General features: G+C 40.9%; 2 protein-coding genes across 5 annotated transcripts in view; one reads left to right on the forward strand and one right to left on the reverse strand.

Moving 5' to 3' along the window:
* CMTM4 (CKLF like MARVEL transmembrane domain containing 4) overlaps positions 1-11,129 on the forward strand; it is a 66,536-nt gene extending 55,407 nt beyond the window's left edge. For both annotated transcript variants that reach the window (XM_006269825.4, XM_019492911.2), the window contains exon 4: positions 1,030-11,129. In XM_006269825.4, coding sequence (XP_006269887.1) covers positions 1,030-1,206 — 177 coding nt within the window. In that variant the 3' untranslated portion in view covers positions 1,207-11,129. The remainder of the gene's footprint in view (positions 1-1,029) is intronic.
* The window catches only part of CMTM3 (CKLF like MARVEL transmembrane domain containing 3), a 37,574-nt gene continuing 18,088 nt past the window's right edge, over positions 1,231-20,716 (reverse strand). Inside the window, exons 3-5 of one of the 3 annotated variants that reach the window (XM_019492912.2) lie at positions 19,019-19,114; positions 17,720-17,840; positions 1,231-1,584 (exon numbers count right to left, since the gene is read on the reverse strand). In XM_019492912.2, the coding sequence (XP_019348457.1) occupies positions 1,550-1,584; positions 17,720-17,840; positions 19,019-19,114 (252 nt within the window). In that variant the 3' untranslated portion in view covers positions 1,231-1,549. Of the gene's footprint in view, positions 1,585-13,931; positions 15,967-17,719; positions 17,841-19,018; positions 19,115-20,716 lie in introns of those variants that run through there. The other 2 variants (XM_006269831.4, XM_059713883.1) reach the window with 2 other exon arrangements.

Below are 20,716 nucleotides of genomic sequence, written 5' to 3' on the forward strand. Positions count from 1 at the left end.
CAGGCTGGATAGAATGGCCTGGCAGGCCATATCCGGCCTGCAGGCCACGTTTTGCCCACCCCTACTCTAGACTCAGGATCTTGTTTCTCTTTCACATGTTGGCCAATCAGTGTTTTGATTTCAAGAACTTGTTTGACCTCCAGCTTAGGGTGAAATTGAATGGTCAAAAATGTTACTTTTTTGATGGCAGGAGCCAAAGACATTAAGTATTTTAGACTTAGCTGTTCAGGAAGTTTGCCAGTTTAATTAGTCATAAATGCAACATTAAATTGTACTTTTAAGTGTTCAGCATTCAGGGTATAGCTATACTGCAGCTTGAAGGTGTAGCATAAGGACATCCAGGCTAGTTAATATGACAGGCAATCCAGCCTCAGCAGCACAGAGCTCCATGTGGGCCAGTTCAGTTTGCTGCCAGCATGATACTCCATGCTGCTGCAGTTAGCTTGGGGATCTATACTGTAGACTGCACTGTAGTGCACAAACTTATCCCAGTGCATATGAAATCAAACCCGCTTTAAAGTTGTTACAACTTCCTTGCTAAATTCTTTTTCTTTATGGGGGAGTATGGGCATTCTTGAATTTCCTTCAGGATTGTACAGATATGGTAACTGCTTCTGTGCTTGACCTGGTAAATTTAAGCTTTTTATATGGGTGGTTATAATAACAGTGAAAGTACTGCAACAGCTCTAAAGAAACCTATATGAAGGAAATTGAGGGAATGGGCATGCTAACTCATTATGTCCTGTGATCAGGAGTCCAGGGCAGTTAGCCCTGCCTTCCTTGCTATTTAGTATAATGTGCCTCCAGGGATTTATGGCAGGTTTTAGCTCTAGGATCATCAATCCTAGTACTTTTCACAACTGTTAGAATGTATTTAAAAGTTGACATTTGGAGGCCCCAAGAGTGTGTCAGTGCAACAAACAGTGCAGAAGGTTACAAACCTTTGAAGTACTAAAGCTTTTCAAGGTTTTATTGGGAAACTTGATTTTGAAGTTTGCCTTTGACAAATTTTGCTGCTGTTCCTTTTAGATATTTGGTTTCTTGGCAATGGCAGTGTATGCTGTGAGTCTGTATTTAGCTGTTAAGAAATGGCAAATGAACGGCAGGCAGCAGAACAGCCGGCAGACCAGCAATTACTTGCGGGCCCGGACAGAGTCGAGAGAAGTGGATCAGCATCCTGAGATTCAGCGTTTGGATGATGCATGAAAGCTACATCTGGGGAGAGGACTGTGAGGAGGGAAAACGAACGTTTTATTTTCTCTCATCAAGTAAAGTTCATGTAGTTTTCAGTTTTCCATATTTTTAGGAAGAGAAGGGAGAGCCTGTCTTGGCAGAAAATACCTGGCTGTGTGTACAGAGAAATACGTTGATCTACATTTTGTTCAGAGTCCATTTACATGAAGGCTATAAGTACTGGCCACACAAAGCAAGATCTGTATGAAAAGTCCACGTAGGTGTCTGAAGTCTGTTAGTATTTTGATTAAACACCTGTAGGGTACTTTTTCCAGTTTCAGGCTGTAGAGACTCATCGTATTCTACCACTATCTCTTCATCCAGCAGGAATGTTGTAACCAACATTGTTTCCTAAAAGAGAGAAGAAAAACAAAGCCGCCTTCAAAATTCAGTGCGTTGCACATGAATAGAAAGTGAGGGACAGATAGCAATAACATTAGCTAGAGACCATGTACACCAATTCTGTACACTTCCTTATGCAGCTTTGCCAATGCAATTCAGTTCTCACTTCCACAGTTTATTTCTTGGTACGTTTGTATCGCTGAGACAGGCAACCATGTTGGATGTTTGAGCTGGTGGATGTGATGATGCAGACAGACCTACACTATTGACAATGCCGAAGCCACCAAATAAGCTTCTTTTATGACCTTGGCTGTATTAGAACTTGGGCTTCTACATGGGCAAAATGAGTACATATGCCTGCTCTGTGGTCAGCACAACCTAGGCAGAACAAGTATGTAGGTATCTGTGAGTGGTTTTGAATATGTTGCATAACTTTCAATAACAAAATCCTTTTTGGAATAATTATCAAATAATCATCTACACCTCAGTGACAGTTGTTCCTAACTCCTAGGTTCAGCTTTCTGGAAATGTTAGGAGCCAGAAAAATCCATCTTTCCAAGACTGCAATACTGCATTTTGCATATGATTAATGCATTTCATGGCATATTCTGGTCTGGGCTGGTCACATGACTCTCTTGTTTTATTTTTAAACTGGTTGGTAGTAACTAATGTAAGTTGATCTGTCCAATGTGGGTATTATCTACAAATGTTTTTATAATGCTCCTTTGCAGATTAGGTTGTAAGGAAGACAGTATGGTGGACTCTATTGTTTTTCACTGTTTATGTTTATAAGCCCTTCTCCCTAGTTTAAGTTTTCTTATTTACATTCCAGTTTCAGTGAGGAGAAGAATTCATGTTTTCTAATTGGAGACTATATTCTGCAATAATACAAGTAGAATCTGTTAATTGTAATTGGAAGACTTCCCAATATTTAATGTTGTCTATGTTGTTATGTCTGTTTGTCATGTGGATCATGGTTGGCACATGAGTAAGTGCACATTTCAGCAAGTTTCCTGTTTGTTGTAGATGAAGGAAGAAAAAAATCACTAGTCAAGGTCCAACCTCATAGAAATTGGGAGATCTTTGAAATCAGTGGAGTTCTGCTTGCTCGCACCTGATCTGAGTTGACTTTAAGCATTGCATTTGCACGTAGCTATTCCCAGCATACTTATACATACTTGTACCAGTAAATATTTGGAATGCTAAGTATGAAGGACAGTAAAATTCAGAGGTACTGTCCAGTCACTTTCAGGTACAACATGTGACTTTTGCAAAACACTTTTACCAACCCTACAATCATTAGAAATATGTTTGTGATTTTGTTTTTCTTTTTAACTTCCAAAGAAGATAGAGAGCTCAGGATTTAAACACTATGCTTCACTGTTCACATCTTAGGCAATGCAGCATTGTGCTAGTGCATGAAAGCCAGAAAATGGAACTGACTCATCTGTTTTTATCATCCATCATGTATGTTGTTTCCAGTCCAAGCTACATTAATGGTCAAAAGCAAACTTAGATATTTTCAAGATTCAGGTTAGTGATTAAATTAAAAGAACGTTTTAAAAACTTTTTTTTTAACTTGGTAATTGATCTCTCCTAACATTTTAATGTTATGTTACATTTCAGTGAATGCTCTAGTTGAAGGTAGGGCTGAGTTTAGAGTCTGAACACCTAACTGTTGAAGCTCACTTGAACCTACAAGTTAGCTAACAACACAGATGGCTTATTAATTTAAAGTTGCTCTTCACCAGGATTTTTGGACATCATATGAAACCTGTAGTTCGATCTACTGAATGATGGAGTTTATCATGCCTATTGGTGCTCTGTATTTCCGCTCACTGTACCGAACATTGGAGGGGTGTGAGGGAGTTTATAGATGCTGTTAATTGTTAAATGAAAATGAGTATTCATCAAAACATGTTAAAAATTAAACACAGTGACATCTAGGCTGTATAAAAAAGAGAATGTAGAAATCTTACCGAAAGCTCCAAAAAGAGACATCTGGAAGATACTGTCTGCTCCACATTTATACTTGTAGGATGGCGTTTCAACTGAAGTCATGGAGCAAACGAATAAACTGGGTGCTAAGAGCCATAACAATTGAAATGTTCCAAAAGTAACTGAAACGCTTTAGGCACCTCTTCATATGAAATACTATTTTGTAGCGTTTCACTTCATTACATATGCCCAGGGACAGTACACTGGAGCTGGGCTTACCCCTTCTTCCTCCCCATTGACTGCTGCGGCAGCGCTGACAGTGGGCCCAGCCCCTTCCACCCTTCCCTCTCCTCTATCTCTTTTCCCTATGAAGGGAGGGGAAGCTGAGACAGGAGCCGAAGGTCACTACAGCCTGCTCTAGCATCCTCAGGCCAGTGCTAAACAAGGCTGCAGGAGTTTTAAACATTTCTGCCAGGAACGGTACAGGGGATGTAAGCGTGTCCCCTGGCAGTAATGTTTAAATTTTGAAGCATTACCAATGAAGCATTTTTAAGTGCGTTTCACTTTGAAATGTTACAGCTGTTACATCTGTTCACACCCTGTGTGGCACAGTAGTAAGGCTCGTTAATGTAGCAGGAGTTTATTCCAGTTGTTGTTTAGAAAAAGGAATAAAACATGGGATGTCCCGTAGTCCCCTGGTTTTCCCTATGGTTTGTTGTTGACCTTGATTAATGTTCTGATTACTGAATAATCTTGTGCTCAGCATCTACAATTTTATGAGCTGTTGATATCTTTTAACTTGTGTCTTTCGTTACGTGGGGAAGTAGGGGAAAGTTGATAGTGCTTTGCCAGTTGATTCACAAATAGTTCTTGTTAGCGTGCATGGGGGCTGCAGATGCCTGACTAAACATGAGCAATACACTGATACCTCTAACATGGTATGATACAGGATCATACAGTAACATATAGTATGACCTGAAATGGTTACACTTGAAATACAATGTGTTTGATATGTTGTGCATAGTATCCCATTGTTTATTACTTACATTTTTACGTAGTTGAAACAGTCATTGGAGTTGAGTTTCAGCAGAAAACTAATGAGAGACAGGTCTTAAATACACTGGTAAATAGAAAAATGTGGAGCTTCCTTATTTTGGGGACCAAAGATGATGTTCGTGTAGTGCACATATACTCTTTTTAATCTGAGCTAGTGATGTATTAGTTTTGGAAAACATTATTTTTGATCTTTAATTTGAAGAAGCTGGATATGCTTGAAGCTGGGATAGAAAATCATATGTACATAGTGAACATCCCATATATATGGTAGTGTAATGAAATAAACCCTTTTCCAACAAATTTGAAATTGATAATCCTATTGAAGATTGCAGTTGGCCTTCTTGGAAAAAAAATGCAGGGATTTTTTTTTTTTTTTGTGAGATGTGCATAGAAAATACATGCTTATTAATTGCTGCTTCCTAATGGATTACAGTTTTGCTTTACCATCAGTTAGTCCTGCTCTTACTTATTTGGTAATAATAGAGGGATGATTTCTTATAGTTCATGAGAACACTGCTGAGCTTCTCAAAGGAACCCCAACAGCGTAAATGAAGCTAAATTGAAAACCAAACTGATGGACGGTGTGGAAATTGGATACGTGAAACAATGGTGAGGATCAGGGTTTTCTTGTGGGGCAAATACTGCCCTCAGATAAGTAGTGAAGTCCAGTGTATTTCAGTGTGTCGGCAAAGATAAGGGCACAGGTTTTTCCATAGTAGTATACATTGCATAAGGGTCGTATAACATGAATAAAATAGTTACTTATTGGCAGTGGCAGCTGCACATGTGGGTGGAGTTTTTTTTTCTCCTAGTAGCTCTATTATATGCACCTTTATCAACATCATGATACGTTTGACACCTGGCAACATGACCGTAGCAGCATGCAAACTGCTCTGTGCCTGAGAGAATTTTTACAGAAAACCTAGTAGAGAACCAAGCACTCGGGGGGGTGGTTGGCCTAGTCGTGTAGCTGGTTCCTTTTTCCTTCTGTCTAGTCCTCGGGTTTTGGTAGTTTTTGGACATAGTCCTCCATTCTACTTGCCTTTAGAAACCTACAGATTGTCCAGAACCTGCTCTTTTTTATTTGTGATATTGTTTGGTGATAGATTTTTTTTTGTAGATTTTTTTTTTTCCCCTCCATAAATTTAGAATCTGTTTTGCACAGAAGTCCTCTATTGTACCCCACAGAAATGCAAGCACATAGTTTAAAAGACTTGGAGAGTCTCTGTCTATGCTTCTTCCAGAGAGAGACTTCTAGCATTGGGATCTCTGAGGTCTCAGCTTCCCAGAATGTAGTGGTCTTTAAACAGTGGTCGGCCTTTATATATGACAGCCATTACTTCCAGGTATTCAAAAGTCTACAAGGCTTTGCTTGGCTCTGGTGGCAAGGCTTATTACGGTTGTTTTTCATGCTTAAGGGATGCCTGTTGTTTAAAGACTTAAATGCAGCCAGACAAGGACCTTAAAGATGCTCTGCCAGTGTGATCCAATGTTAAACTTTGTGATGAGCTTTACTTTAGGGAAGAATAACTCCTCGGGTGTTTCGTATGATTTGCATTCAGCCTGTAGCCCATGGCTTGGAACCGTCTGGGACTCCTCTGTTCTCAGCCTCCTGTGTCTGGCAGTACAAGATGCTGGAGGGAGCCGAGGAGAGTTGGAGGGACAGTCAGCAATTTCTGGTATTTTTTTTAGATTGGTGATTCTCATCACTTGGCTGTGGAAGGCTTCAATACAAATCTTCATATAAAAGTATCTTTGTTCCATTTGTAACATCGCGAGCTCTAGGGATTCTCAAAATATTCTCCTCCTTTAGTGGGAAGAGTGTGTGGATTAGTAAGAGAACTACTCTTCAAAAAGATGGCCCAGACAGTTGCGTGCATTTGGGTTGTAGAATTTGTCTCCAAACTTTTCCATGAAACATCAGGTTTAACCTTTCTAAGCAAAGGAAGACTTTCCCTTCTTGCTTTTAGCCTTCCTGAACTCTTGTGGGGGTAGAACAAGTGCTTGCCATACCCATTTCACCTTCCTGTTGCAAAGTTTGTAATTCATCTTTCTTTTTTTGATAGGGACTATTTCCCTACCTTAAGCCTTCCCATGCATGTTTGTTTTTTTTCTCCCATAATCCTTTTTTCAACTATTCTAACCCATTTCCTTTCTGGAAGTGGTGATTAATAATACAGTGGTTCTGTTGAGCACCTTTCACAAAAAGTTTGAAGAGATCTGCAATTCAAATGCTATTAAAAATAGTGTCATCCATCTTCCTGCAGATGCAGTGTAAAAACATGAACAGCTTTCAGTCTAAACAGAAGCATAAAGAAGATATAGGCCCTCACATTTAAAGGCCTGGAGCCAGATAGCTTCAACTGATATTTAGCAAATAAGTGGGCAGAATTTGATCATGACCAAAGTGTGCAGGGAGCTAATAATACTTAGCACTTACATAACTATTTTCAAAATAGCATGTGCACATTAATAATTATCAATGCGCCTGGGATGGAGGCAGGGAACGTTTTCTGCAGTCCTCCAGAAGGGGGAGACATGAGGCTAAGTGAGTCAATGGTAAAAGCAGGCTTAGAAAGCTGTGCTCCTTTGACTTTTAACCCTGAGGAGCCAGCACCATCCCTAATCAGAAATCAAGGTCATCAAAACTCATCTATGGATTTTAAAGATACACTGTTAAGTTACCCGTAATATTGATGTCATAGCATTCACTCATTTGAAGAGCAGTAGTTGCTACAGCATGCAAGTGCTGCCTCCGCCAGAAGACCAGAGGGTTTCTGGGAAGGAAGTACAGGTTGAAGGCACCAGTCTTGCAAAATGTTTTGCCCTTAAGTTATCCCTACAGTCAAGGCTGTTTCCTTGCATGGGATTTCTTCAGGGTCCTCCCCATGCAGGGGAGTGTAGCATTGTGGCCAAAACTAACTCAGACAGATGATGTGGAGAGAGCAGTTGTAAACTACTGTGTGTTTATACTTGTTCTCACATATATTGGAAATGACATATGGCCATTTTGAAATGAAACTGAAATCTGCACCGAACAAGAATGTTTCAGGAAGGGAGCTGGAAAGGTTGCTTGAAAATAGCTAATGAAGTGATGAGGAAAGTCTTCCTTTCATTTGAATGGGGGAAGTCACTAAAACTATAGGCAGAATTAATTTTAAATTGTTTTTAGTCCAGGGCTCTGCTCTGTATTCAGGAATTCTCAGGAAACTTCTGTAGAGGTTTTTTTTTGTGTGTTTGTTTTGGGTTTTTTTCTTACTGCCACTGTATTGACTGTCTCTCTTGGTCACAGGAGCAGGGGGGTTTCAGATCTGGTGGATCCGTTTGGGAGATAGTGAAGTAGTCTGGCTCTAGTAGTTTTGTTTTTTGTTATAATTGTTTAATTAAAAGAAAAAGATCTGTCCCTAATTTAACCATTTATATTTTAGAATATGCTTTTTAGGAGAAACTCTACGTACACTGTGATTATAGTGTCCTTTGACTTGGAATACATGATGAAGTCTGATTTTTCTTTTGGGATACGCAGCTTTCAGAAGTGTTCTTATATATACCCATGAATGAAAGTTGCTTATTTATCTCAGAAAATGTAAGTACATCTTGTGCTGGCATTTGCTAAACTTTCGTATCCACAATCCCAGAGGGGCTAGTGAAGAGTTGCCTTTTAATTGCTATGGGCTAATAATATTTTTTATAACTAATCAAAGAGGTTCCTTCTTAAATTATATTTGGCAAGCAGAAGATATTTAATTTTGTTTTTATATTCAATATACATAGTTACCTTGATTGACATATTTATAATATAGAGCTTTGAATTTACTATGAAGGTTTTATCTCTGTCCCATGGATTTCATGGATGAAATATAAGCCAGTTAACATATATTGAAGAATATGAAAACTGTCTTCATCGATTCATGATGAAGACATAGGAACATTTCAAAAGGCAGTGTCCAGATCTTGTAAACAGGCTTTTGGACCTTTTCCTTGTTCTTTGGTTGGGGCTGGTCCCTGCAGCTATAACAACATCTAGATGGGAAATGCTGGAGTAACTGAATGAAATACAAACATCTGCCTCTTCTGACTGGTAAGGATTATTGTCCAGAAAATGATGAATTTCAGGGTACTGTTTTTGGACAAATGTCTTAATAGACATATTTAGTTGAAACCTTTGTGTGTTTTGAAAGGACATACCCTCTAACTAGTCTGAGTTATTACTTTTGGTAACCTTTAATCCCAGAAGTGTAATAGTCTAAATATTTTTGCGATGCTATGTTGATCCTGACGTCTATAAGGTTAATGTGGTTCTGGTTAGCATTTTGTATTTTAAAACTTGCTACCTTTTTTTTTTTTTCCTACCATTAATAGTTAGATCTTGAATGTTTACTGGTTCCTACTTGTTGGATTTTGTGGAGGGACAGTGCATCTTGGCACTACTGTTAGTGAAGCTTTAAATAGTAAGTTGCAGCGCTCATGTGAGATCTTATTTTTGATTTGCACTGTGACAAATTTGCATTTTAAAATAACTCTTACACTTAAAAGACAACATTTAGGATATCCTAGAATGTAAGATTTAGCTATTTGCGAGGTGTCTTACCTGTCCAGGTTTCTTCTCTTCTACATTGGTGTCAATTGAAACTATTTGTATATGTTGGAGCTTGTAAGGGTTCAGGAACCCATGATAAAAATAGTAAAGTGTGTATTTATTACTCATTGTATTGCTCAATTTTGATTTGCAAAGTTGATACTTGTTATGTCTTTTCATGTACTTGTAAACAAATATTGGAAAATCTATTTCACCTAGGGTGCCTTCCTTATGTGATATAAGCACTTGTCAATCATAAAGGTAGAGATGTAAATGTATTAAACCAGTAAACGCTATTTTTGTAACATGGCTGACTAACACACTTTTGGCTCCTTGTTGTGTTTTCACTAATACCAGCCTTAATGGAAACCAGCCTGTTTGTTTTTCTTTGGTGCACTAAATAGTTATGTTCTGATCTTATGGTGGAACAGGAAAATTGTACCTCTTCTGCTCTGCGTGAGCCAGTTACCTGATAATGGAAAATTGTTCAAACATGGGGTGAGTGAACTAAACTATCAAATACATGTACCCTCTCCTTTGTGAGATTCCTGTTTGTGGGATGCAGATACATCCTGGGAGCTAAGTCCCTGTAAAGGAACAGACTGGAACTGTCTGATCCAAACAGTCCTGCATCCAGCTGATACTTGGAGCTGAGCTAAAGCAGACCTTCTAAAAGAAGGCATCCTGCCTTGATTGAAAGACCTCAGGTGACAGGCACACGTTCCAGTACTGCCAGTTGTGAGCATGAGCAGCAGAAGGCTCAGGAATACCAGGTGAAAGTAAAGCTTTCCTTATTTTCAAATCTGCATGGTAAATCAGAGTTATAACCATCTGTCTTTTGAACTTGCTGACTTCTAGGCTGGGCATAGTGGACTCAATTTGAGCACAATTCATCTGTGTGACCCTGACACCCCTTTCCCCCTCTGCCACTCTTGGTTTCCTCAGAAAATTGTAATCTTCTGCCGAGAAAGTATTTTGAGCATGTTTTATGTGCCATTGCAAATCAGAGCCTGATTCTGCAGACGTTCCTCAGGCAGAACTCCCTGCTGGCTTCCAGGACGGCAGGATCAGCCCCTCCCTTCCACTCCCATGTTATCTCCCCTTCGTGTATGAATGCATGTTCTGACCAATTGGTTTTAATTTAATTTTGAGAAAACTTCATTCAAGCAAAACGTGTGTATGAGGAGTTTCCAGCTTGATGTCACTTAGCTGGATTTTGGTTGCTGTGCTTGCAGCTATGTTAAATCAGTCAAGGCCATGGGCAAGATGGTTTGCAAAAACAATCGAAGGTTTCTGCTCTACGTAACTACTGTCCACTCCAAACTGGTGTCATTTTCAGTCTTGGTAATGCGTTTAACCTGAAACGGCATGTATAGTGACTGTCAGGCTCTTTTGATGCTTTGAATAACTTCAAAGGCCAAATCATTTCAGCATAAGCAAAGGAAATGCACTTCCTAAACTTATTTTCTAGTGACAGCTTATTCTTTTGTATGTTACCCACTTCTTTTCTGTTCTTATTATTGCTAAACTGCAAATAAAAGTTGAAGGATTGTAATAAATTTATTATGTGATACAGAAGGCAGTCTCTAACTTCCTATTTTATCTTGCCTATGTTTTTAAAAATACATGTCTTTATAACACAATTTAATGGTGTATTTTATCAGTTTAAAATGTCATTTTGCTTATCCAATCTTTTGTATATGGGCACAATAACTTTTTTGTAATTTCCCAATTCAAAATGTAGTATTGCATTACCTTTGAGTTTGTCTCTGTTTTTGTTGTTGTCCTTTTTGATATAATAAGATACTGAGCTCTACAAATTTTCATGGTACTCTTCTGATTGTCTTCATAGTGGTAAAAATCTGTATTTTTGTATGTAGGGAAATAGTAGTTTTCTGAACACTAATCTCTGATCAATATAGTATGGAATCATTTGTGAAGGATTTCTTGTTTAATAAATGGACATGTTAAAGTGCTAAAATATTGTCTTCATCTGTAAATGTAATATGGTAATGCAGAACTGAGTGTCATAGTTGTTAACATACTTATTAGTGTATTTAATAACTGATGCTTATGAGACATTGTCTCAGACATTTAAAGAAATTATGACTGAGTTGTGGATAATAATGAAACAAGGAGACACTCTGGATACGAAAGTTAATGGAAACCTGTCACCTGTCTTTGAGACGTTTGAGTCAGCTGTCTTTGAGTCAGCTGTCTTGGAGACGTTTCATACAGCTGAAAGCACGTGGAGCTGCCTTGTTGAAAAAGTGCTTGGCTGCGGCAGGATCTCTTAGGGAGGTTTGTCTAGTACAGCGTAACGGAGTGAAATGCTGTAGCTTATTGTGATTTGTAGAGTTGCACTTTGAAATGTAAGGAGAACCCAAAACCAAAATTTTGGAGGAAGTAAGTAACCTGCCCCCACAGACTGCTGGAGTTGGAGAGCAACTTGGCAAGAAGATGAATGTTGTCATTATATGCGCTTTTAGCATGATGAAAGTAATTTGGCTCGGCAGGTGAGAGGTGTTAGGAAGGGAAACTTCTTAAGAAATGTGTTCATTGAATGCTGTGAAAAACTCGGAAATTTGGGAGCTGTTTACAAGGTATCTGAAGAAGAGCCTACCATACTCTCTCACCCCAGCATCCACCGCAGCCTGCTCTGCTGGATGGAGGATTCGCTGAGGGAGTGCCAAGTGCTTGTGTGATGTGCTTTTCTTCAAAAAGTATTGCCAAAAATGATAAACTGCTACCAGCTGGTCCAGTTCCAGTTGGCCCACATGTCTTGCAGGCAGCCTGACACCATGGTCAGAAAGCTGGGCAGCAACACCATCAGGAGCGGGTTGTTTTCTGTACTGAAGTCGTACCCGAGACCCAGTCACAGGCAGGGACCCTGTTATGCTAGATGCTATGTAAATGCAGAACATGTTAACATGCTGCTGGCATTGTAACCCTTGGTGCTCTCGATAGTCCTGAGCGATGCCAAGTAGCTGCTGTTAGTTGTTTTGCTTCTGCCCCCCTCCCAGCCCCACTGGAAGTGATTGCTCTGTGGTATCCTAGAACAGGCTAAAAAAAATAACTGATTTAGTTTGCGATGCATTTCTGTGGAGACCTAGTTTCATTGAGGTTTAGACCACCCCACAACGGTAAATACCTTAGTTTCCAGTGACTTTTGAGGCCAGGCCACCAGAAACATACTTTATTAATACCAGATTGCAGGCACTTGCATGTTTTTCATCAGGCTAGGATCTGCATGCCCTGATGCAGCCTAGTGTTGTATCCTAGACCAGGCAAGGTGTGGGTCATTAAATGTAGGCTTTGAAATCAGTGGTTGTCACCAAGGAAAATAATCAAAAGCACAGCTCCTCTCTTTGTTTTGTGGCTTGCAGCTGTCAAGCTTGTGAGTTAATGGATGGTCTAAAAATGCTCTGTACAGAGGTGGTTGTGAGTTCCCTGCCAGGTAACATTCCTGTGCTATCACTTGCCTAGTAATATATTAGAAGACATGAACAAAGCTTCCACTGATAAGAATAAAAGGCTTTTGACAACGAAGAGTTGAGGCAAAATAGTGAGACAGCCTTCCATCTGGCCTGTAAATGGAGATCTTTTTCTCCCTACCTATATCTTTGATTCTCAGCGAGGAGCGTTAATCATGGGAGTATTATATTGTCCCTATGTAAATTTGCTCTGCACTTTGCTGTTCCAGACTTTTTCTTTATTCATCTATTGTATAGTGCTCTGTTGGAGAATTGCTGAAGTCTGAACTAGAGATGGCTGTACTGTGGGGGTAGGTAAAATTATGCCTATATTAGCATTCAGGTGCTTTGTAATTTATGGTTATCATTGTCAGAAAATGGACAAAGTTTAGGCCTGAAAACAATAGCTGTTTGATTATAACACTGTTGTTGCATTGACTGTTTCAGAGTAACAGCAAATGTCCTCACATACAGATATTTTCACAGACAATGAGCAACAAGAATTTCCATTAATTCTGGTTGGTTAGTTTAAAAAGAAATTCTACAGTCAAGAATGACATTAGACATGAAATGCTTCCCCTCAGGTCTGGGAAAGAAGCAGATAAGCTAAAATATTTAAAAAATCAGGACCTTAGGGTTTGCCAACTGCAAACACTAACAAAAGGTATGAACCAGGCCCCAAGTCATAATTAGTTTTAAATTCATGTGATTTAAAAAAAAATACTTTTCAGGTTTTCTTTATTTGGAATAAATACCTTTTAAAAACCCCAAACCCAGCAGTCTTTTTTTCAATACTGAGATACCTAGATAAGACACATAAGAGCTGATATACTCACAGGACTCCAGGAGCTGACTTTTAAAACAAACAAACAAAAAACCCCTCCAAAAGCCCCTAACATCTTGATGCTAATTTTAAAATTGTGAAGAGGCAACCTGATCAGCAGCTAGCAAAAACTGGTATCAGATTCACTTTATATGGATCTTCTGTTGGCTTACAGACTTGTCCACATGAAAAAAAAACACAATTCATTTTATTTAAGGAGAATTTGTAGCAATGGAAAAAAACTCAAGAGGCAATATCATGTCCTTCAATACTATTAGATTTCAAAGCACACAGCCCTTTGCATACCTGCAATAATTACTGAAGAGACTAATGAAATGTAGTGTATGGGCTAGAGGAAAGGTATATGTCCTTGTTAATAGGTGGGCAAGCAGTGTCATAGCGGCAGGGAGGCATAGCTGTCTTCCTGTGTCATTTGCGGGGTGCCAGGCAATGGGTGGGAGTCTCAAAGGAAAACACAAAGCTCAGCTTCTATTAAAGGAAGTTTAATGGAGCCTGCTTTATAAAGGCTCCCATGTGCTCGTTTCCAGCTGTGACATGCATTACATATCAAAATTAAAATTACAAAACAATGTAAAAAAATGATACCACAGTTCCACTAATGTCACAGTAAATGCCAGTAAACATGACAGGATAAAGGCTTAAAGAAACGAATAATTCCACACAGAAGAAGTCCTGAACAAAGCAAAGATTACGTATTGCCTTTGGAAACGAACATTCATTATTGCTGTGTATCCTTCAGAGGTCTGGAACAAGGAATTGTGGAGAAGCAAGAGGCTGCCTTTTGGATACCTCTTTATTCAGGCAGCTCTTCCTTTTGACATATGTGTGCACTGCTAGGAAGTGCCTTGCCTGTAGCCAGCTAGCAGCCAGCTGCTAGCCTGTAACTGAAATGCAAGCGATAGTTTTGTGTCCAGCAAAAAAATGCCTTTCATGTTTTACCACCTTATTCACTCTTCAGGTACCATCTGGTCTTGTGAGGTTTTTTTGTTTTGTTTTAAACTACCTGTTCCCAGACTCTGTTAAAATGCCTTTTTTTTTTTTTTTAATATAAAATTATTTCTTTGAAACAGTTAAAAGCAAATGCTACAAGAAAAAAGTCATTTGGCATAATTGCTTGAGATATGGACTGGCATTCTCTCAAGCTCTGACTATTCCAGGTAGCTTATGTTACCTGTGAAAATAGTCTCCCCTAAGAGAACCCTGTAAATGCAGGGATTTATTCCAGAAATGCTACAGTGGACAAGCTGTGTCTTCTTTCCAAAAAACCTGAGTGGGGAGGGAAAGCAAGCTTCACTGCACTAACTGTGAGGCTGGACTTCACCTCTTCACAGTGGGGAGGGAGTCTTGCCCTCCTAGGCTAGAGCTGTCCTGAGATTTGCAGAAGACTTATCTCTGTGTCGTGTCCTGTACCCCAGCATTCTTGGCCGTGTGATGGTCAGGAGCTGGGAGCCCAGATGTTCTCAGACCTGGAATACTCACTGCTCTTGACTGGAGGGCTACTAACAGTACAGATCAAGAAATAAGGCAGCAATACCTCGCTCCGAAGTCCCTGCAGGCTGCTGCAATGGCTCTGAGCCAGCCCTGCCTGGACGTTCTGCAGTAACCTGGAGCTGTAAACGGGCAGACTGTACTTGGGGCTTCTGTGAAAGCGGCAGGAAGGTGAGGTTAGGATGGTGCATCAGCCCCACTTTGGAAAGATGAGAAGGCTGGGAAGTGGTCCCAAGAAAGCAGCTTGGGAAGTCAGTGACTTGTCCCTAGCAAATTCTACAAATGATGGAAAATGTAAGGTCCACTGAGCCAGTGTCTGAGCCAAGGCTCAGACCTGCTTTGAGATTTGTTCATGTTTCACATTTCCTGCTGCTTATTTTCTCCTTGTCACATGTAGGCAGCAGACAGAGTTAAATGCAGTATGAAACCCCGTGCATTCACTATACCCTACACCATCAGTGCTGGAGATAGGAAAGGTACTGAGACTTCATCTACAAGATTACTGCTTAATCTGAAAAAAAACCCCAAAACATTAAAAGGCATTCCATGCCTCTTGACTTTGGTATAGCAAGAAAGATTAAAGCTGGAAGTGTAAAAGGTTTGGAATAAAGAAAGCATGTTAAAAGATAAGCTCTGTTACAATACTACGTTCCTGTTCACTCAGTAAATTGTAGCGCTGAACAAGGGCAGGCCAAGGAGAGCTGAGATTCATGTTAACACATGGATCTCTGCACAAGGCTGAACTGCTGCAGAATCATCTGTTTCCAAAGAAATGATACCTGCCAGGGGAGTATTCTCCTCCCCACACGTCACTGCGCCACTTGCTTTGGTGAGCCTGTAACCAGTGAGGTGAAGAGGGAGAATACTGGTGCCAGAGACCCACAGCAGAAGGGGAAAGCTGTTAGTTGGCAGTGCATTCAGCAAATAGGAAAGTGCTTGGTCCTCTCTTCCCTTTGACACCACAGTCTGTCAATGCTCTGTTCTTCAGTCCGAGTCCGAATCGGAGTTCTCATCTGAAACCAAAGAGGCTGATGAGAGAGGAAACTGAAAGCTGCACTGCCGCCCTTGCCTGCTGTTTTGACAGTATGCTCCAGCTCTGCTGATTCTCTAGCAGTGCCCTTGCTTATTACCAACTCCTTAAAACGGTTCACTATTAGAAATTGCCACCGTTACTTGCATTTCCGTTGGAGAGGCAAATTAACCAGAGTTTATTGCATTTAGCAATGTGTCTTCGCCAGCTCCTTCATAGGATTACTAGTGGAGGTCTGTTAAATGATGATTCTTAACATAGCATGGTACATCCACAAATTCTTTTGCCTCAGACAAATTCAATTTGACACCTCAAGTGGAAAAAGCTGCAGAGATGCCACTAAATGGAGGCTATCATAGAGTCTGTACTGTATGTTGTCAGGCAGGAGCCAGAACAAGGTGGCACCTTAAAGACTCATTAAGAAATCAATAAGCTTTCATAGGCGACAGTCTACTTTGTCAGCTGCTATGAATGGATGAAGTGCATCTGTGAAATAGGATGGTGTCTAGGAAAACTTCAAGCATTTCTGAATGAGCTAGTCTGCAAGGTGCCACCCTGCCCTGCCTTCTGTCCGACTTCAGACTAACATGACAAACCACCTCAATTTTGTCAGAGAGAGTAGCCACTTTGCTGCTGGCGTGGTGGTTTTTCTCATGGTTTTGCTCCTGTTTATTGCAAAAACAATATTTGAGTCTACCATATTGCCTCTGGGTGCACGTACACATTGCCGTAAAGCACACTATGGCAGTGTAGTAATCGCATGTGTCTACATGTGATTATCATCTCCGTCACTGTAGTGGTGCGCTCCCTGGGTATAGTGCGCTGCTACGGTGATGTAGTGGTGAAATCTACCTGTGTGCTGCACTCACGGTGCAGTAACCACCCGTACTGTGCCATGCTTTGGTACTTCTAAAAGGAAGTATTAAAGCAGGGCCCTGTAGCAATGTTGCCATACCCTCTGTTGAGGAGTCTAATCCTCCTAAATATCCTGAGCCTGGTAGATTTTGTGGGGAGAATGCTTTGGGTGGATTAGGAAGAGAAAGTCCGATTCTGCATCCAAAGACACCCCTCATGTTCTAGCATGTGACTGCTTAATACTGCTCGTAGTAACACACACATACCAAAAGTAAGTTGTGGTAACTAAAGACCTCATACTCCAGAACGTGATGTTGCCGCTCAAACAGAAATGGGCAATAACATTTTATCATTAGTGTTTGAGAGGTTCAGAGCTTTCCAACTTTGGCCTTTTGTTAAGCTTGGTCCAAGTGGTATCTGCTTATACCAGAAGTGAATGATGCAGCCTACATCCTGAGGTCTATGCAAGTCAGTCCTATATTAAAAAGTAATAGAGCTTTAACTGGATCCATACTATAATAAATGGGTGAGAGAGTTACTGATCTATCCTACTGAGGGACAAAACTTGTCCTTTCCCCAAGTAAAATCAGAGTATTAGAAATGGTGAAGGGAAAGAGAGTGTCCCTGAAAACCCTGAAAACATTTTGAGCTAACTGTTGAGCATTAACTATTCTGGTATTCAGTGAAGTGCAGAACAACTATCTTGGTTTGTTCAGAGCATAGGTTTCTCGTGGAAGGTAAAAAAACCCCCTCCAAATGCCAGCAAGACCTAGGCCTTGAGGACAGAGCCTGCTTGTACTTGTTAATGCTGGAAACATTTGTTGGCTGTCAGGTGGGCATCAGAGGTGCCCTTGTGAAACCAAAGGGGGTGTTTTACCTACCTTCTGACTTCTGCGCTTCGTTGTCATTGGAAGAATTGCCTTGTTTGAGAAATGTGACCAGGTCGTTAAAGGTAATGTAGAAATCGATGGCAAACACTACCGTGGCTATGAATCCAAATACCTATGGCAGGAGGACACCTTTTTATTAGCAGTTCACATCAGCAGCAAAAACGACAGCAGTTAGTTGACATAAAGCTGCGGGGGCTCAGATAGTACAGAAACAGTTTCAACAAGGGCCATGCTCAGTGTTTTGCCACTCCAGATGTTATTCTGAACCTTTGCACCTATGAAAGTGTAGGCTCATGGGAAGCTTGCCCAATGACCCCAAGACTGCCTTGTAGAGGCTCCACCTGTACCCACCATCCTGCAGTTGGCACATCTGCTCAGAAGGCACTACCGGAGACCGCCTTTGCTGGACTAACACTGCTGTTTGCCCTCTGGGCCAGAGGAATGCCCTTTAAACCAGTTTTCCATCCTAGTTTTTACCATATTATAAGACCTGCAGCTGCCACAGAACTTGTCTACTGATGGATAAGCAGTGTTGTGTCTATCCATAGTCACAGGACAAGCAGGCTGGAAAAAGTAGGAGACCTCCTGCAACTGCTTTGCAGCATAAATCCTTCATTCAGTGATGCTACCCAGCCACAAAAATAGTGACAAAGGTGGAATTAAAATCAATCTTCTTCAATATCCAGTTTGGTCAGGGCTCTGGTTTGGGAGGAGAAGCATCCCAAAATATTTTTTAAAATACTGCATGATTTTAATGTGTATTATTCATGCTGCATTAAACATTTAGTTTTTCTTAGCCTCACATTACAGATGGAGAAAACATGTCTCAGTTCTGACCACACAGTGCTGACTCTGAACTCAGTCCAAGGAAGAGCTCTTCAGGCAGGCTGTATGGTGACGTGGTGTTTAGAGGGGAAAATGACATTGCTCCTGTTTCAACATATCGGTGCCAAATCAGGCAGTAGAGGCACAAGAGGGAAAATATTTGCAGCATGGATCAGATTTGATAAAATACAATGACCTTTTCAGCCCTCTCTACAGGAGCAGGTTAAGTACTATTTACATTTTGCGGAGGGAGAAATGAAAGCACAGTAAGGGACATGCCAGGGGGAGTAGCAACATTGGGAACAGGACCCAGGGTCTGATTCCTAGTCCCTTGTTCTAAACAACAGGTTGTGTTTCTTTGCCTGGGACCGATGCTGGGCTTGGCAAAACATCGGGGTGGGGAGGTTTCTAAAGTCTGGCCAAGGACAAATCACCAAGTTGCAAGAGTGTAATAACTGTACTTACTCCTGCTGCTTTGGCTGCTCCATCTGAATATTTTGAGACTGCAGCAATTGAGATGGCAAAATATATAATGGCGGCAGTGACACAGCGCAAGAAATCCTGTAAAAAAGCCAGATGATGGTAACATGTTAAATTCCTCTTAGAATGATGTTAACATAACAAAAATGTCATTGGACTCATGTCTCGGGTCATCTATCACGCTTCTGTTCTCTCCACATACATCTGTTGTAGTGTAGCAGATGAATCTTTGATTTCCCAGGTATCAAGAAATGAATCAAACTGAAAAAGAAAGTAAATAGGCATGGAGCTGGTAGCTAAATTCTCGGTTGACCCAGGACAAGCCTCACATGTGTGAGAAGAGTATATTATCCTGGCTTGAGCCAGGAGTCTGAGTAATGCTACACCACGCTTTAAAGTAAAGAACATTTCACCTTTGAGACCAAATCAGGAATGTTTTCTTGGTGTCACGGCCATCTCTTATCCTAATGCAACCTGACAAGGCATTGGCAATTGTTGTGAGAGATTTTTCTTCTGTCAGCTGAAATGTAATGCATGCACAGCTATTGCAGAAATGATGGTGGAAAACAGCACTTTCACCTGAAATTTTAAAAGACTCTTGCGTTTATAGATGCAATTATAGGCTTTCTGGGGTGGGAGCACTTGCTTTCTATCAGTTCCTGTAACATGCTGGGGAAATGGAGCCGTGTAGTGATGCAAAACAATGATGTGCTATTATGCACAGACCCCTTGTCAGAGGGCACAGTTGTATCTTGACCCCTATTCACAGTTAGGGCTGTGTCTATTCGGAGCAGATGGGCAACTTAAGGTATTGTTGTAAGACATCCTTCAAGAAATTGAAATCGTTTGAGGTCAAACAGAGGTTGACAATCTGCATTATGAGGCAGGTGTACGTCACTGCGCAATATATGTCCCCCTGCCCCTCGGGAAGTCTCCTACATGGCTCTGCGAAGGATGCTGTAGAGCAGAAAAAGATAATTATTTAGAAGGGGCTCTCGACAATGGACCTGTGACCACCAGCTCCACAGCACTTGGATGTTTACAGAGAAAGAAACTGCTGCTGTAGTTTAATCCACTAAGGAGTCTGCCGATAGTTAACTCAAATTTCAGCAAGGCCAGTTATCGATATGCTCCGCTGAAAGGGATGCCAAACTGACCTGGACGGGATTCATCCCTTGGTAAAACCTATTTGTGCTGCTAGAGAAATGTTCCCCTTACTCTGTGTGTTTGGAGCAACAGAGACATCCAGTGGCCAGTGAGAGGCAGGAACCAACAGCTCCTGGAGGCTTCTTCCTGACGGAGACTTGCCTGTCATGGTAATGGTGGTCTAGTTCACACAGATTAGGGCTTGACTGGCATCTGACTTCCTCCTAACAGGCCGTTGTGGGTTAGCTGTTACTCTGAAGGCAGGGCGGGATGGGAGTGGTGCTCAACCTGTTTGCCACAGTGGGCAACACTTGCAGCTCTCCATGTGTTTTGTGGGCTGCACCCCCACAACTTACAGCCTGTGTCTCCATTTAACACTGTTTTGTATCTGTTATCTGATGGTAATGCAATGCAAATCAATGTGCTGTAATACCTCTCGTTTCTTTACTCAATGTCTTTACTTCCTTTTTTAACAGGATGTCACATGGACCGCAGCAGTGTACTGATTGGGATGCATGCGGCCCACGGGTTGAGAAC

Source organism: Alligator mississippiensis, chromosome 10, assembly GCF_030867095.1.
Source record: "Alligator mississippiensis isolate rAllMis1 chromosome 10, rAllMis1, whole genome shotgun sequence".
Classification (NCBI taxonomy): Eukaryota; Metazoa; Chordata; order Crocodylia; family Alligatoridae; genus Alligator; species Alligator mississippiensis.